We start from the raw sequence: 17,818 nt of genomic DNA, 5'->3' as shown, positions 1-17,818 counted from the left end.
CAACAATCCTCCCAGTAACTTAGAGATCAGGAAAAAGGTCTTGAAAGCCTCATGAATAGTTCCCTATAAACATCAACCTTAAGTCTGCAATAATTAAGATGAAAATTAAGAAATGTTATGAGATGGAAAGGGGGAACAAAGCCAGCAAATAAGCGGATGATTCAGACACACTGAAGCACCAACTCTGCTGAGGGTCGGGTTCCAGCTGTGCCTCCCTGGGGTGTGCTGCAGCTTGTTTAGCTGTACCAGCAATTTTTCTATTGACCAGGTGGCTGATCCTTGTACATAACTGTAATGCTTGTATAGACACTAATAGCAGGCAGGTATTCCAAGGAGAATGCAATACAGATGAATGAAATATAGTGCAATCAGGCAGTGCATGGAATGACAGAGCAGGGCACTCCCAAACAGGGATGCAATGTCACAGAGACGGGTGCAGGTGTGGGAAGACAGCAGAGGGGGCACGGGATGGTCCTAGACATGCCCAAAAATATCACACCAACAGCCACAGAAATGCAGACACTGACAAAATCAGTTTAGGGCTAATAGAATTAGGAGCAAGTATTTGTATTTAGGACATTCCACTTACAGCAATGACAGCTGCAAATGTGCAGATACTGACTTTAAGAAAGAATACATAAAAACATGCTGGAAAGCATAAATATATTTATTATCCCAAGTGGATCCCACAGCAGAGTGGAAGAAACAACCAACCTCCACCTCCTGCTTCTAGCAGCAGGAAAAATAAAAGCCACCCATCAGCATCATACTCCTCCTGAAAGCAACACAGGACACTGATGACTCACTGACTTTTTTTCTGTAGATAATTTCAGTAGTAAGAGCAATCAGGAATTAGAAATGCTTTATTGCAGAAGAGGCATTTCTGAATTTCTAGAAGGGTCGGTAATGCTGAAGGGGGCACTGAGTGGACAGGGAGGTGGATTGAGAAGGGCATGGCAGAACCCAGAGGATGGTAATCAGTGGCACAGGGGCTGGGTTGGAGGCCTGTCAGTAACGGTGTTCCCCAGCGTTCCATACCAGGCCCAGCATTCTTTAACTTCTTCATCAAGGATTTGGAAAAGGGGTAAGATGACTGACACCTGCTCCACCCTGGTTTTTCCCAGGGAGCAGTGGAAGAGTGAGAAGAGAAAGGCACAGGTATTAGGATTTTAGGTGTTTGACAACAACTTATTATTATTAGTTCTTCTGCAAGCAGAACTTTTTACTTTCCTTTTCTTTTTTTATAGTAAGTAGAGTTGGGCTAACAATAACCACTTCAAGTGCAACACTGCACTACTTGGTGACTTACAAAACATTTAGATTCCTCCACAATCTCAGAAGGCCTCAAGGGTGATGGCCAGAGCAGCAGAAGAACACCAAATCTGGAAGTTCCCTTATTTTTCTAAGCAGGACACAAACCTCATTCCCTGCGCTTTGCTTTCATTGGTCACAAGGAAAAAAATTGCACTGAGTGCAAGAAGAGATACAGAAAGAAAAGAGAAAAGGATTTCTTAACCCCCAAACCATGACTGACTACACAGGGAGCCATCAGGGACAAGAGGCAGACTGCCAATGTGCCAAGAATTAAGTTCTCTTTCAGGAGGGTATTTGCAATAGCACTCAAGGACTGAAGCTGGGAGATTAGTTGGCTATTTTATGTAAGAAAGATCGTTTGAATAATCAGTTTTTCTGATGTTGCCATGTCTTTTCATTTGTTAGTGTGGAGCATAATTACTTCTTATAAAGCTGAATGACTTTAAATTAGATGGAAAGATGGTCATTGCAAAGATTATTTTGAACATTCCCTTTCAAAGTTGTAGGTTTAAAAATAGGAGTTGAAATGCAACAGAAGAATTAATCTGGCAGCAGTCACTTAATTTGTCCCCTTTTTTTTTTTTGTTTCTTCCTTGCTACATGCTTTTAAGTTACCCCGGTATGTTCATTCATGGTAAATGAATAGCAGGAAAAGAAATACATTTATCTAATCAACCCCTTACCAGAGCTGAAAGCCTCCAGTACAGTCTAAACCAGTGATTAAGACCAGATTACATTAAAACAAATTCGCCATGTCACTCCTAATACTTCCACTTGGCAATGACCCAAATATTTTTGTTTGTTTTGATCCTCTCTCCAAACGCAGACCAGTGTCACACTCCCCCTGGCTGGAGGGGCCTCTGGTCTCACAGGCTGCAGCAGGACCAGGGCAGGTTGCTCGGGGCTTTGTCCAGCTGCGGCTTCAGAACCTCCAAAGGGAGGGACAGGATCTGTTTTTCATCCACCTACATACAAGTGCTGCTCATAACCCTTCTTAAAGTGCAGTTTGATGACTGCAGCAATCAAAAGGACTTTTTCTCACCAGCTGATTCGGCTGAGCATCGTCATCAGGCATTTCTCTTCTCTCCACTTCACCCCTCTTTCCAAAATTCCTCCTTCTCCCTACTTCTTCCTTCCCTACCAAAGGGGTTCCCATCTTCTGGAAAGCACCTACTGCCCTGACTGCAGGAGTTTTGCAGTTGGGATTTGCACACTGGGTACTCAGAAGTGCTTTTGATGTAGTAATGCAAAGCCACTCTCATTTTAGCAGAGGCCCTGCAGAGCCCAAGGAGTGAGCCCTGCCAGCCAGGAACAGGGAGAAATCAGCCACAGAAAGGATGGAGGAAGCAAAGAGAAGAGACTCCTGTGTGCCATCTTTGATCAGCAAACAACTTCCAGCCACTTGAAAACTTGAAGAGGGTCTGGGGTCATTTCTCCTTCCCCAGCGTGCTCTGCTCTGCTTTCAGCCCGCAGATGAAGAGCTCTGCTGATGACGGTGACGCATCAGGGAGAGATTTTAGTAACTGGGGCGGAGGAGAAGCAGCAGCAAGTGGTGAGAGGGGGAGGAAAAGGAGCCTATATAAAGCTGCAAAATTCAAAAACATTAGAAGAGAGAAATGTAAGAGGGAGAGAGCAAAGTTCAGGAAATTTTGCAACTGCCAGGTACATTACAGAAGTGAACTGAGACCCAGCCAGACATCAAATCAACATTCAACCCATGGATCAAACTCAAAACCATCTAAGATGTGTTCATCCCACCACCTTTCTCAAATGTATGAGGGAATTTTCAGGCCCCCATGGCACAGTCCAGCAGTCTCTCCTGAGGTCTGAAATTCAAGAAGAGTGTCCGGAGAACCGGGGTCAATACAGAATTACAAGACAATGCACTGGGTGTCCCCTGCAAAATGCCAAGCTCTACCACAGCTTCTGCTTTTCAAACTGCACCAAAAGAACTAAAATGTCATCACATCTTCCAACATGGCTTTCAGATACATAAATCTGGGCAAAGGCTTAACTGTGGGAGCTGATAGATCCAGGAGCCCCTCCTGTAAGAACACTCCGTGCTTTTGGGGACTCCTGCCTTGCTCAGCCAAGGCATTCCCAGTTTGCACCAGCAGGTACTGAGACATGATAAATGCAGAAACAACTGCTGCTCAATCGTGTATGAAACAGCACACATAATTAAAGCTGCCTGTATATGCAAAGGCTCAAAATTAAAAGTCAGCAACTTCTAGTGCTACTTTGTGATTTTGGCAGGTTTCGCTTTCCCACTTGGCACCCTTACAACATCTTTGGTAGAAGCTAAGATGACAGTCTTGATCATCGAGCACTTGTTTTTTGTAAACACTCATGTGCATACATCAGATAAATAATCCAGTACCTGCTGAACATTTAATCTCTCCATGACTGTGCAGAGAATGTACCCCAGTCCTGCAGGGCCCCCAGTCCCTGCCCTGGGACCTGCAGCCCACCCACCCCAGAGCCTGCTACATGCTGGCTCATCGTTCGTGCTAGCGGCTTGTTTTCTCAGCCATTCACACACAGTTTGCTTCCAAGGCTGGCTTTTACTGGCACAGATCCCCAAAATGTCTTCCCAAACACATACACTACTGCTAGGAAAGCCATCGTGACAGATAACAGCGCTCATGCCAAGTACAAATCATCTTTAACTCTTAAGTTTGTTTTCTGCAATTCTGAAACATAACTAATCACAGCTCCACAATGTCTGCCTTGGAGAGGGAGGGGCATGGGGGGAATGTCTGCTTTGTTCATTAAGATACAAATGTACACACCTCTGTTTAAATCAATTTGACTATTTATGCTAAACTAGACAGGCTCCTCCTTTGCTGGGTTACCCTCTCACTTGTCCCACAGTCAAATCTTTTGGCTATCCCAAAGTCAAATCTACATTAGCTTTCTGTTTTCAGTGCCAGCATTCTGTAGCAAATTCTCCCAGAAGCTATGCCACCCATCCCAAACTTCAATCCAACTCAGGTTAGTCCAGGCACAACTGAACTTTTGCACATAATTTCCCAAGAAGCCCCTTCTCTGGAGCAGTACAGCACTAATGGGAATACTCTACATCTCTAGGAAAAGTACAAGCTACCTTGCACTCGTAATTAACCCAAAAGACTCACAGCCCAAATCCGCTCCTCCCAGGCTCTCTCACTGAGGGATCTGTTCCCCATCATACCAAAGACCCGCCGCTCACTTACAAATTCAGAGCTATCAACTTCTACAAGACCCTGACCCGAACCAAACTCTCCCCTGAATAAGAGATGGAGAGCAATTTTAAAACAGGTGATTACTGGAGCCAGTAAAAGCTAAACTCCCATTTCCATGTAAAACATGTATTTCACTTAAAATAACTGGGCAAAAAGGCACGGCCTTTACATGGCCTCACTACTGATGGTAGCAAAGACTTACCAGCAAAGGACAGTAGTGAAGTCTTCTTCTAAAATTTTATTGCTCTTACATAACAAGCTATCATGCATTTACTAGCATGCTGTGAAGCACTGTCATAAATATTTAAACGGTGCTGACAAAGTAAGAGAGGTGTCGGTGCCTCCTGTGTTTCTGGTTTTCGCTGCTCGCTCCCTTGGGCCCACAGTGAGGGAAGAACTGATGTGCAGAAAATAAAAGGGCTACATGTGAACCACATGCATGTGCCTGGTGTCCACTAAAGCAAAAGGGACTTCAGCTTGTTACTAAAAGGTCTTTCTGCACCAGGGCTGCTTCTGTCCCGATGGCCAAGCTTGTCACCAGCAAGGCTCCCCTCCCCACACGCTTGCCTGGCTGCATTAGTTATTACATTTGATAGCTTTATAGCATTATTTGAAGCTTGCTATTTACCCAGTTACACAAGGCCCAGAGGCTTAGAGCCTGCTCTCTGCCTGGGCTGCAAATCTCTGCAACTACCTCCAAAATAGCCCAGATTTTATGACCCATTAGGCTTAATGATAAATCCTTGGATTTATGTTCCGGGCTAGTGAGCGATGAGAGATCAAGGGCTAAGCTTTGATTTATCTGCAGGCCAAGAGATATGGTTATTTCTATAATTTTATTTTTCTCATTATTTGCTGTAATGACTGCAATGCTCTGCTATGACATCATGGCGATTTTTACTGTTATCTACAGCAAAATCAATACCCTACTTGGTCCTTCCAGAGTGCTACCACTTGTATTTCCTCTCCCAGCAGCATGGGAACACTGCTGGAGCAGTTTTCCACCCGTTGCCCAGCCTGAGCAGCAAAGCCTGCAACAGATGCTAACTCCAGAACCTCCTGGTGCATGAAAGGCAATGGTCTCCAACTTGCAAATACTGCTGGAGGTGAGGCAATGGTGTGGGAATGAAGACTGTTCTGCTTTGAACCAGTTTTGTACATTTGTGGTGCTTTACATGCAATGCCAGTGGTGACTGGAGTTGAGATAAATTTTGCTTCATAGTACTTTAAATCCAGAACCATGAAAGAGCAGCCAATACTTTGGAGAGATGCTACTCTCAGCAGGTCCAGTATCTGCACTGATTATAAATCTCCTGTTTTAACAGTTTCTCTGAAAACCCCAGGCCATTGGAACCTGGGGAATACAAGAAAACATCCAATTTTCTCTCTAAATCTACTTTAAAAGAAATAAAGAGAAAATTAAATGCCCAGTGTTATAGGCAAAAGTCTTCAGAAATGGCCTATAAGGACCATAAATGTTCATGCAACTCAGAGTTTCACACTTGTCTGGCTTTAATATGCTCATCACAAAGGCAGGCACTGCACTTTTTAGAGCTGGTTACTGCTTTTAGCTAGGACAGGTGGGTGTACCATGGAATGACAGGGTGAGAGGCTGTTCACAGGTTAAGGAATACCATGATACTACAAAGCTAATTACACCTCCAAGTTATTTTCTTCAAAGATTATTACATCCATCCGACCATGCTGAACACGAGGACTACTTGAGTAATACTGAGAAAGGGCAGAAAAAAGCAAACATTAAAGGGCAAATTCTGAGCAGTTCAAATTTACAGAGCAAAACAGATGCTTCATATAATAAAGGGGACTTGTCAGGGGAATGGAGCATTATCCAGTATCTCTTTTGATTGACAGCTTGACAGTGTTTCACCCATTAAAAAAAAAAAAAAACAAAAAAAACCAAACCTTTAAAAAGCAATAGTTAGCAATTCTCCCCAATTTTCCTCTTAAGGAAATTTTCCATGGAAAAATAGCTGCAGTTCAGTTTCTGGCTGAATCAGGACAGTTGACTATTTTTCTTCCTCACATAGAACTGAAAATTGAAGGGAACTGGTGAGTTGCTGTCAGATCAATACCAGAGCAAAGTAAACAAGAAAGGAATAAAAATGGCAAAAGTTATGGACCAAAACCACACAGAAGCCCTTTAATCCTCAGCTGAAGATCCTTCTTAAGAAGAAGCATCAGGTGGTTGTACAAAAAAAAATGCAATAACAACATACTGTAGACCAAGTCCTACCAGATGTAGTCCTACCAGAGGAAAAAGTCAAAATGCTTCTTCTAACAGAAGTTTATAATTAATGTGAGCCACAGAGGTACCAGGTTTTTCCCATTACACACACAATGCCAGAGATCCATTGCACTGATGAGGTCCAAATTCAGACTGGATTGCCCAAGAAGAAAGAATCCCTGGCTTTAACTTGAGGTCATAAGAAGAGAAGGCAGCAGGATGACCTAATTGGACCTTCCAGTACCTGAAAGGAGCCTATTAAAAAGATGAAGAGAGACTATTTACAAGGGCATGGAGTGAGAGGACAAGGAGAATGACTTCAAGCTGAATAGGTTTAGATTAATTGTTAGGAAAAAAATCTTCTCTGTGAGGGTAGTGAGGCACTGGCACAGGCTGCCCAGAGAAGTTAAGGACACCCTGTCCCTGGAGGTGTTAAAGACCAGGCTGGATGAGCCTCTGAGCAACCTGGGAGAGTGGAAGGTGTTCCTGGCCACAGCAGGGAGTTGGAACAAGATGATCTTTAAGGTCCCTTCCAATCCAGGTGATGCTGTGATTCTATTCTATGGATTCATTACAGCAAACATTTCTCTTGGAAGGAAGCAGCCCTGCTGATGGGCAACACATTCCATTCTCCTCTCCCCAAAAAGAACAAAAAAAACCTCCATTTATTGTTAGCCTGTAAAGAGACTCTAAGTCACTTCTCAGCTAGCAATGCTGTGAACCAGTATTTAAATTATTTACCTCATGCCTTGTACTTCTTAAGTACTTGAAAAAGCCCTATGTAGTCTCCCTGTGAATCTTGACAGTGCTAAGAGCTGGTCCTCAAAGAGCCTGAGTAGAGAAAGCACTGATGTGGGATGGATGTTGTATTTTCAGTAGTTTCTGTACTGTATCTCTAATAACAGAAAGTGAGACAGATGCTTGAGTCTTTCATGAAAGCCCTGCCTCAGTAAAGCACCTTCCTTGCTCTCTAGAAACAAGACTCAAGTCTCATCTCCATCCAAGCGAAGGCTTCTTCTGCCTCACCCCTAGGAATAAATCCTCCGTGGCATTCAGGCACATGGTTTTGCACGTGTCTCCCCAGGCAGTCTTTAGGGTATGGATTACACCATCTGCTTTAAACTGAGCCCTGTCATCAATACTTCGTTTTGGCAGGAGAGCTACTGGCAATAACCACTTTCCTTCATTGCCAACCCCTCTCTGACTTCCAGCAGGACAGGACTCTTTCCATCCAGCCACACGACTGTAAGAACAGACATCCATACACAGGATTTTTCTAATTTGTTTGCATTTCTACTTCTCATCCTTCATTTACTGTCCTAAAAATGTCAGAACAGAGAGCAGAACTTAAAAGGCAATCACCACCTGCAAGTATTGTAGCAACACTAAACTATTTTGGCAGTCAGGCCTTTCTCAAAACATGCTGACGGGGCCTATATCCCTCATGCTGGGAAGATGCAACACAGTCCCCAGCTTTTGGCTGCTTCATTTCAAGCTCCTGCATAAAAATGGGAGCACCCTTTTTATTTCCTAGGTTTCCTCGGCAGCCAGTGGCTTAAATTACAGTCATTGCACTGGAGCACTTTCCACTATCACACTAAGTTTATGTTTCCAGCATAAAATCCCCGGTAATGCTGCTGCCCTAAACCCTGTGGAACACCCCAGGACAGGGATGGTGCCTTCCCAGCCAGCCACCCCACTAACAGCACCATGCCCCACAAACTTCTTCTCTAACATTCTGGTCCCAGCTGCAGCTCAGCCATGGAATTCTCTGCTCTTTGATTATTTTTTACCTGTGACACAAAGCTTAAATAGGAAGAAGTTCTGTTCTTTGGAAAGGAGGAGTTCAGTGCGTGCAACAGAGATGAGTTCACGTACCATTTTTCTTTCCTGCATGCATCAAGATCTGGGATAGAGGCACAGCTTTGGGCCCATTTGCTTTGTTCTCATCTCGCTCTCAGGGAAACCTTCCTACTTCTTCAGCCTAGAAAATCACCCTTTGCTGTAAAACACAAAACCAAATACCTTCCAAATCCAAGTGAGCAATGCTGCAAATCTGTAGCCTTTGGGGTCTTTACACACAGGTGAGAGACAAGCTTAATACATGCAAACCCAGAATTCTGTGGCCTTGGCAGGATTTGATCGAAAAAAACAAACAATTTAAACATTCCAACAGTTTACTTGCATTTCATGAAGTGTCTGGTAACCCTTTTGAACTATACCTCATTTCTGTGTCCTTCAGTTTTATCTTAAGAGCCCTTCTGTGAGTAGCGTGCAAGAGATGCATCAAAAATTCTTTTAAGTTTATTTATTTACATGGCCCAAACAAACAATATGGCATTAAGAATTGTTTTCACAATCCTGTAAAGTACTAAAAGCCTCCTGGGACGGATCAAGCCTCTCCAGCTCAGAACTGGAGAGTTGTGCACCTTTGGAAAAAATGAAAACTAAACACCTAAGGTGCTTTTCAAAAGCAATTATCATAATCCCTGCTGTTACCCAGAGGGACGCAGTGGCAGGCAGAGGTTAAATAACTTCTTGGAGGTGGCTCAGTGAGCAGCACAGCCAGGATTAGAGCCACTGTGCCTCCTGACTCCCAGCTCCAGGCTCAGCCCAGCACCTTAAATAGCTGCAGTGCAAGTCATTAGCTCAGTCCTCTGAGCATACATCTAGCTCGGGGAGTGGGAAAGCTGGAGTTTAAGTCAATAATACAAAACTTTCTATGGAGAATCCCCACAAAGAAGCCTTAAATTTTAACAGCTCTAACCTGATCAACCTCTACAAAATAATGCTGGGCAGATTTTACTGCCACCAGTTTGGGACGAGTGAATTATTCACATGCAGCAGAGCGTGTCGTAATAAAAGGTTTATAGGGCTATGGCCAGGATCATTCCTGTGGTATTTATTCAGTCCAGTTTCTGTTTGCTGGCATTTCTTTTGTCCTCCCCTTTGTCACCGGGATTCTCTCCACTCTTCCCTTTGTGGGGTACCTTAACTTCTAAAAAAACAACAACATTTCTGCTAAGAGAGTGGTTTAATGACACGGCACATTTTTGTTTACATTGTTATTTTGCATTTTTGTGTACTTCTACAGGGACAGCTGACACATGCGGTTTTCTCCCATCAGAGGTGACTGTGTATGTCTACTTCCACTATTCCCATGCCTACAGCTGCAGTATCTCTTTTATTTCTTTAGCTGCCTCCAGCAGGGAACAATAAATCTAAAACACAGTCAAAAAAAGGACAGTCAGAAAAAGGAAAAAAAAATCTCTAGTGCTATTTTTGGCGTCTAAGTTCTTTGGCTTAACCTATTTTTGGAAGAGCATCTTTGTTCAGCAAAATCAGAACTCCCAGCCCTGTGACACCAGGGCAGCGTGTCCCGCTGCAGGCAGAGCCGTTTGCTGGCAACAACCTCCAACGGCAGAGTAAAGCCAGGAGAGCCCAGAAGGAAAATGATGGGAGACAGGACTTCACTTCCAGTCTCCATCACTTTGTGCCTCTGAGCAAGTCACGCCGCCCCTCTCTGGCGCGCTCTGGCCGTGCTCAAGCCGGCACACGGCATATGCACAAACAGGATGGGTGCACCCTGTGCCTTGAGCTCCACAGGGGGAAAATGAGGCTTGCTACTAGCCCTCACAGCCTCCAGCCCTTCTAGGACCCCAGTTTGGGTGGTTCACGAAGTGTAAATATTAACTGCTATCTACAGCTCATGTTTAAATAAAAGCTTTGCTTGGGAGATAAGGAAAGTTGCAAATGGGAAACGGCAGCCTCAAAGAGCTAAACTTGACTCACGTATTTCTGCTTTGCTGGTCTGATTTCAAAAGATATTCAAGCTCTGTATCTGAAACAGTTATTGCCTTTGTACTTCCACCAGATGCACCTTCCAAAAGTGGCAGTATTCTCACATGGCCCAAAAAAGAAAAAAAAAATTGGAAAAGATGCAAAATAGCTGACTTGGTATGTTGTGGCTGGCTCTGCGTGACGCAGTGGGAGCACACACTTCTCACATCACTGCACTCACAGGCAGCGCCCAGAAAGGAATAGTCTTTGAACCCTCTGAGGCACAAGACTTGGTCTAAAGCTGGAATTTTGTGCCAGGGCTTTCAACAGGCACAGCTGAACCTCGAGAGAACTAAATACTATGGCTGGTCTTAGACCAGAAGCCTTGGCCACAGTCCTGCCCTCTAAGTTGTTTCTCTCCAGGAAAAAAAAACCCAGCAAAATTAAACGTGTAATTGCAGAGAAAATACTTTGCTTTCTTTGTTACAAGGACAGATCTCCAAATGCAACATTGAGTCCTTCTGGGCTAGGTGACTTGCAGGCTGAAACACCTGCACTAACAGCCAAGTCTCCAATGAATCTCTGCCCTAATGGATTAAAAGCTTAATTAGAGTTACCTGAACATTAAACACCCCTAAAATGTTCTGAAATTTGCTCTAAATGGAGGTGGGGGGGTTGCCTTTTGAACGGGCTTAGAACTAACTGGGGTTTTGTGCACAGTTGTTAATGGTTTTGAATACTCCACTTTTCAGCTTTTTCCCTGATAATAAAGCAAATGCAGCTGTGCTGTGCATCAGGCAGTGCTCTAGCACACCTCACCACCAATCACAGCTGAATTTAATGGGGGGAAATTGTCTTAAATATATCAAGCTTTACATCTAGAAAGAAGGAAAGTATCCTATGAATCTCCTACTGAGCAAGACACAAACTTGTATCAGACACCGGATAAGCTACAAGGGAAGATGCCATCAAACCCAAGGCTCTACCGGTCATGCCATCCGTTTTTAAGCAAATAGTTGTTTAAAACACATTTCTGGCTTCAAAATGCTATTGAGAGTAGCAAGACCCTATGTTTAAGAGATTAGAATTAATGGTGGAAATAAAGAGTGTTAAGTGGAAGATGGTAGAAAGTGCAAGCCCTACAGGTGTGAGGGTATCAGCCACCTGAAGTCTCCATCATCATTTTCCAGTTTCACCTGGCTGCAGTCATGTACCATTCCAGCCTGACAACACAGGTTTTGCTCAGCTTCCACCAAAGCCTGGGGAAACCCGGCCAAACCCTGCAGCAGATCCAACAAACTCCTCTGACTTCAGCAAGAAGCAGAGACAGTCTCAAAAATGCCTCCAGGATGGCCAAACATCGCCATGAGTCAGCAATGCTAATGCCAGGTGCAGGATATCCCAAGGAGGTATTCAAAAGAGAGGTTTTGTTTGAGATTTATGATTCTGAACCTCTTCAGTTTTTGTGCCCACACACACCTGTTGGCAGTTTCAGCACATGCCACACGGCAGGCCTGTGTTTGTAGCTTTGCAAAGTAAACTGGTAAAACCAGAGCCAGTTTATGTATTTGAACAAGTAGATGCCAAACACTTCAGATTCCTAACTGGAGCAGCTTCAAAGCAAGAAAGGGATTTAAGTGTCAAATGTGAGGTTGATCAGAGAGGAGAAGCAGAGATGCAGGTGCTCTTCTGCTCCGTCCTTCCAGTTCTTTCTTCCATACATCCCTGAAACAGCTGACACCTGTGCCCCTGACAGATCTGTGCCAGCATCACCTCTTGGGCTTCCACCACAGGAGCTGGAGCTCTCTCCGAATTCAGCTTTAAACCCAACCTGCCTGCCCCAGCTGATGTCAATGAGAACAATTTGTCTCCCCTTTTGTAGCAGCAAACCTGGACAGAAGTGACACCGATGAAGTAAAGCAAAACTCTGACTTGTGATCAACTACCACAAGAAGTTTGTTCTCAGCTGACTGACAGCAGGAGTCGACACTGGGGAGCAAATTACTTACATAGCATTGTACTTCCCAAATATTAGTTTTCAAAGTGAGAGTTGCCAAAATCTGTTACATTGGCAAATAATAATCAGGAAGTAAAACATTTTGTAGGAACTTTGCTTGTTACATGCTTCCATCTTGGAATCAGTCATTGGGATGCTGAGAACTCACTGAAAGTCAAACACTGCCTTACTGTGACTATTCATGATGGATGAAGATGTCCAAGAGAAAAAACCAAACCCAAACAGAAAAGCCACTAGGGAGCAAATAGAGGTGCCAAAGTAATAAGGGAATCAAAGGAGCAATGGGATTTACGAGGTCTGGCTCCACAGGGGGCTGCCAAGGGAATTTGCTGATGACTTGTAACAGGGATCTCCACAACAGGCCTGCCAGGGTGTCTCTGTGGCATCGCTTCCTCGTGTGGAATGACTCCTGAGGTGCCAGTTAAGCACGGTTCAGCAGTCACTCCAGCTGAGGACACGCACACACGCCGTCACTGGTGAGCTTTTGCTTCCTCAGAGTGAGGCTAAAACACTGCAGGGGTGAGTAACAGCACCCAGAGCTCCTGCATAATGGGGAGGTGGGACTGTGGCAGGCTGGTCACAAATCATCTGATGAAAATTAATCTCAGCTAGAAATCATAGTCTCACTGGGATCCAAGTCACTTGGAAAAATGCTTGAAGCAGGAGAAAGAAAAAAGTTTAGCTTCAGCACTCTCAACATGAGAGTGAGTCTTCCCTTTGATTAAAACTATGCTTTTACTCAGTTTATCTCCAATTAATATATCTGATAGCATAAATACACAATTCCACACTGAACAAAGACCTTTCAACAACCTAAAATGACCTACAGCCAGAAAACTGTGACTAAGCCAAGGAAATGGACAAAAAAAGACAAACCACAACGAGTAACTCCCGAAGCTTTCTTTACCTGGCACAGCAGCTGCTCCGAAACCAGTGCCCTGCCCCACGCAGCCAGGTCCCTCATTCCCACCTGAAAACCAGGAGAACAGCTGCTCACTATGGAGCAAACAACACATTTGTAACCCCCATACAGCAGAAACAGCAACAAATGGGCAGGATAAAATGACCAACACAAGGGGCCGTTTTGTGAACCTCAAACTGACACAAAGGAGCTTCTACAGCTTCTCAGCGTTGCTCCTGGGGGAGAAGATGGCCAGGGAGCCCCGGGAGCGGCACTACGTCCACTCGCCACCTCCAAAATACTCTTCTCAGCGGCCAGGCAGAGCCACCCCCCGACACCTCCACATGACAAGAGGTCCGTCCCCGCAGCAGCAGCGATGCTCAGCCACCAACAGCGGCTGTCACAGCGGGCAGGGGAGCACGGCTCCTGCTGCAGCCCTCAGCAGCGCTACTGGAAGTTTCACGGTACAATAAAGGCAATACATTTGGAACAATGATTCCTTAAGTGCTGTCTGGGGGGGACCACAGAGATCTATCTCAACACAAGTACCAACTCGTTTCCTTCATTTTGCAAATGCTAAAGCATACAAAAAATTCTAAAATTAAAAGGAAAAGCTCCTAGCAGAGGAGTGTCACTGTTGGCCCTTCTCAAGTTGGTGGGAATTTTATCCTTACTGGCAATGACAGCCCATTAGAGCTATCACTGAATATTTTGGGGGGAAAAAAATTCCATGGTTTCTTTATGTTAACAGAGAGGTGGTACGTAACAAAGAGGAAGAAAGGCAGGCTGCGTGCTGCTGGCGGGTTGGTAAAAAATTCTCAAGGTCTGATCGATACCATGAAAAAACACCTCTTGGCCTGAGGCTGGAGCATTATTCAAGCACGGCAGCCACTATGCAGCTTATTTTCTTTAGCTATGATGATCCGAGGCTCATGAACACTGAAAGAAGACCGGAGTCAATTGCAGGCATTTCTAACCCTTTATATGAGGGGAAAAAAAAAAAAAAAAAAAAAAAAAAAAAAAAAAAAAAAGGGGGGAGTAGAGGTATAGAGGCGCATGTAGGAGCATTTCTAGGAGCGGCTCTACGGCTCTCTGGGCACCGGCTTCCTGGGAGAAACCCAAAACACATCATATTCACGGAAAGTTGGGAGCAACTTCTGGGGGGGAAATGACAAAAAGGCTTAAAAAAAAAAAAAAAAAAGAAAGAAAGAAAAGAAAAGAAAAGAAAAAAGAAGAGAAAAGCCATTGTTCTAGCAAACCCATCAAGCTATCGAAAGCAGAGTCACCTACGGCGACGCTCAGGAGAGGAGCCGGGGCTCCCCGGCTGCCCTGCGCCAGCCTCCCCCGGCAGCGCCCGCGCCGCGCCCGCTCGGCACAGGTGCGGACAGGGATGCCCGGGCCGTGCCTTTGTCTGCGGGCAGCGGCCGCCGCCAGGACGCGCACACGGCCCGGCCGGCCGGGCTCCGGGCAGCGCCGCGGCCCCGCAAGGTCGGCCGTCCGCCGGGCAGGGGCAGCCGCCGCCCGCGCCCCCGGCCCCGCCGCCCCTACCTCGGCCGCCGCCGTCACGCCGCCCCCAGCGCCATGTTCCGGCTACATCCGGGCCGCGGCTCCGCCGGCTCCGCTCCGCTCGGCTCCGCTCGGCTCCGCACGGCGCGGCCGCAGGTGCCACCGCCCGCCCCCGAGCCCGGCCGAGCCGAGCCGAGCCCAGCCGAGCCGAGGCGAGCCGGGGCGGGCGCAGCGCCGCCCCCGCGCCGGGCCCGCAGCCCCGCCCCGCCCGCGCCTGCCGCCCGGAGCCGCGGGGCCGGGCCGTGCCGGAGAGCGGCAGCCGCGCACCTGCCCTGGCATCTGTCCTGCGGCTTTGTCGGGCCGGCCGCTCGCGCCGGCCGCCCGCCCCTGTCCGCACCGGCCGAGGCACCTGCGCACCCACCCGCCCGTGCACCTATCGATGCACCCACCCGTGCACACATACACCCATGTATCAAGCCACCCACGCCCAATTCGTGCACCTCTCCACCAATGCATCCACCTGCCCGTGTACCAATCCACTCTCCTATCCATATACATTCATCTACACCCCAACTCTGCAACCATCCACCCACTTCCTTTTTCACTTGGACCTCAGTTACTACTATTTTTTTAATATAAAAACAACATGTGCCAACATGTTTTGTTACCTGTTAGCTCTCCCCAGACAATGGCCAGGTGCTAAGGAACAAATCTAGTTAAGGCAAGTGATGGAACGAAGCAATCAGAGGACAGCAACAGACGACCCCCATCTAGCTCATCTAATTTTGGTGTATTACTGCTTGCAATTTGTGGCTGCCTCTGAAAGCTGCTCTAAGCCTACATTTTTATGAAATGTTCCATAAGAAAGATTAATATTGCCTTTAATAAAGGTATGTATCCATCCTTACACATGCTGAATCAGTAGGGACATGATGGTTTGTGCTCATGGACGACCATAAACCATCCCTGTCAGGAAACAAGGAACATGGAGAGCAAAGTGCTTTTCAGAGGCACCTGCAGCAGAAGGTTCCTAGGAAGAAAAGACCCAAAGCTGACTTGATTGATACAGCCCTGCATGGGAGAGGAGTGATTTTATACTTAATGATGTTGAATTGCACATCATTTCTAGTTTCTTTGATGCCCGTTTGCATTAACATGCGCTCTGTGTGGCAGGAGCAGAGAGGATTCAACAGGAACAGCTTGAAGATAAAGGTGCATTGGAGCTGTGTGGGGTAGATGTGCTGGACCAGGCACAGGAAGGTGCAGAGGCTGAGGCTCTCATGACACTACGGCACCTCAGGTCTAAATAGGTTTTTGCACATATGAAAAACCCCTACATTAATGAAAACAACTACAAAAATCCATCAGAAATGTGCTCTTCCATTACCTGTAGTGTTTGCTTCTGCTGTTTTTATGTTCCCCTCCATCACTGCTCTACATAATGCTGTAAGATGAAAAGGAGCTCCCTTGGTTCTTGACAGCACACAGTGTCAGTGTTTGCTGGGATGGCAAAGCTTGTGCTCCGGCCTCAGGATACGCCCATGGCACTGCTGGGGAGCCCCAGCACAACAAGAACCACTCTGCTTTCTGGGAGGACACTGGGCACAAACACAGCCCAAAGTATAGCATAAAGATATTCAAAAGCCCTGGACCATAATTTTGACCTCCTAGACGTGGAATTCAGAGACAGGTTAGCTGGGCTCACCCTGAGTGGGTGCCATTGTTGAAGTCACTCTGTTGCTCCTGGTTTCCATTTGTTTGCAGCGGGTTTTGCAGCCAGAAGCATCATTTGGAATCAGCGGCTACTGAAGAACATTTTGGCTTCTGGTTAAAACCCCAAACAACTCAGCCCCTCCCCAAGAAACCTAAGCCAGGCTAAAATTTTAGGGGAAAAACTCCAAGAACTTGATTTTGAACCTCACCACAAAGCTGAAGCATCAGAGCAGAAATAATGTGGGACAAAGCAGTGAGGCTTTCCCTGCTCTGAGTCAGCATGAGTGATGTGTGTCTGTAATGCAAGGTGTTGCATGTCACATCTTGGCATGGTACATGCAGCTTCTGGCAGGGGAACAAAAAGAAATCAAGCCTTTGCTGTTTTGTCTTTAGTCTCCAGTGTGATATGGAGGAAACTGTCTCAGGGAATTGGCAAAATGGGCTGATGGCTGCCAAACTACAGCACCAGGAGAGAGGCACTGCATCATTCCAGGAGTGACGAGGCAGGCAGGGAGGGAATAATAATCCCTCCACATCCCATGAGGTGCTGGGAGAACGGGTGGAGGGAGGTTCAGTAAGAGGAACTCACATTGAAGGGAGGCTGATGCATCCACCAGCATAGAAAATCCCATCCTGTGTATTCCCAGAGAGCCTTGGACTCTCTGTCTTCATGGTTGAAGCACACAAGAAACCAACTTGATTCATTTCTCCACTGAAGTTAGCTGAATTACCTAAAGGATGGATTTGACTATCTAATCTGTTCAGTCTGAAAAAGAGATGTGTATATGCACAGATCTACCCCAAAGCTTTTCAAAAAAAGGTTCATTTTGCTTTTGCCTTCTTCTTACACACAATTGTGTGAATCAGAAATATGGCTCCTCAAGTCATTGCAGCTGCCCTGAGCTAGAGTTGATGCAAATAAAAGACAGATAAAAATTCAAAATGTCCTTTTCCCAGAAAAATCGGAGCATAGGATTTTTTTAAAAAAATTATCACTATACATTTAAAATTTGATAATTTTAACTTAAAACCTGAACCAGTGGCACTAAACATTATGGCCTAAATTTAATTTTAATACTAAAAGAAAGAGCAGTTAACTCCTACAATTTTTTAGATTA

General features: G+C 45.7%; 1 protein-coding gene across 1 annotated transcript in view; it reads right to left on the bottom strand.

Annotated features, from left to right (window-relative positions):
• The window catches only part of PAK5 (p21 (RAC1) activated kinase 5), a 96,676-nt gene extending 80,742 nt beyond the window's left edge, over window positions 1–15,934 (bottom strand). Inside the window, 3 exon segments of the mRNA XM_066314457.1 lie at window positions 13,488–13,550; window positions 15,030–15,420; window positions 15,896–15,934. Of these exon segments, the coding sequence (XP_066170554.1) occupies window positions 13,488–13,550; window positions 15,030–15,420; window positions 15,896–15,934 (493 nt within the window).
• Window positions 15,935–17,818: the final 1,884 nt, after the last annotated feature.

Source organism: Sylvia atricapilla, chromosome 3 (assembly GCF_009819655.1).
Source record: "Sylvia atricapilla isolate bSylAtr1 chromosome 3, bSylAtr1.pri, whole genome shotgun sequence".
NCBI lineage: Eukaryota > Metazoa > Chordata > Aves > Passeriformes > Sylviidae > Sylvia > Sylvia atricapilla.
Note: the sequence above shows the minus strand (reverse complement) of the source record. Positions and strands in the feature narration are given on the sequence as shown.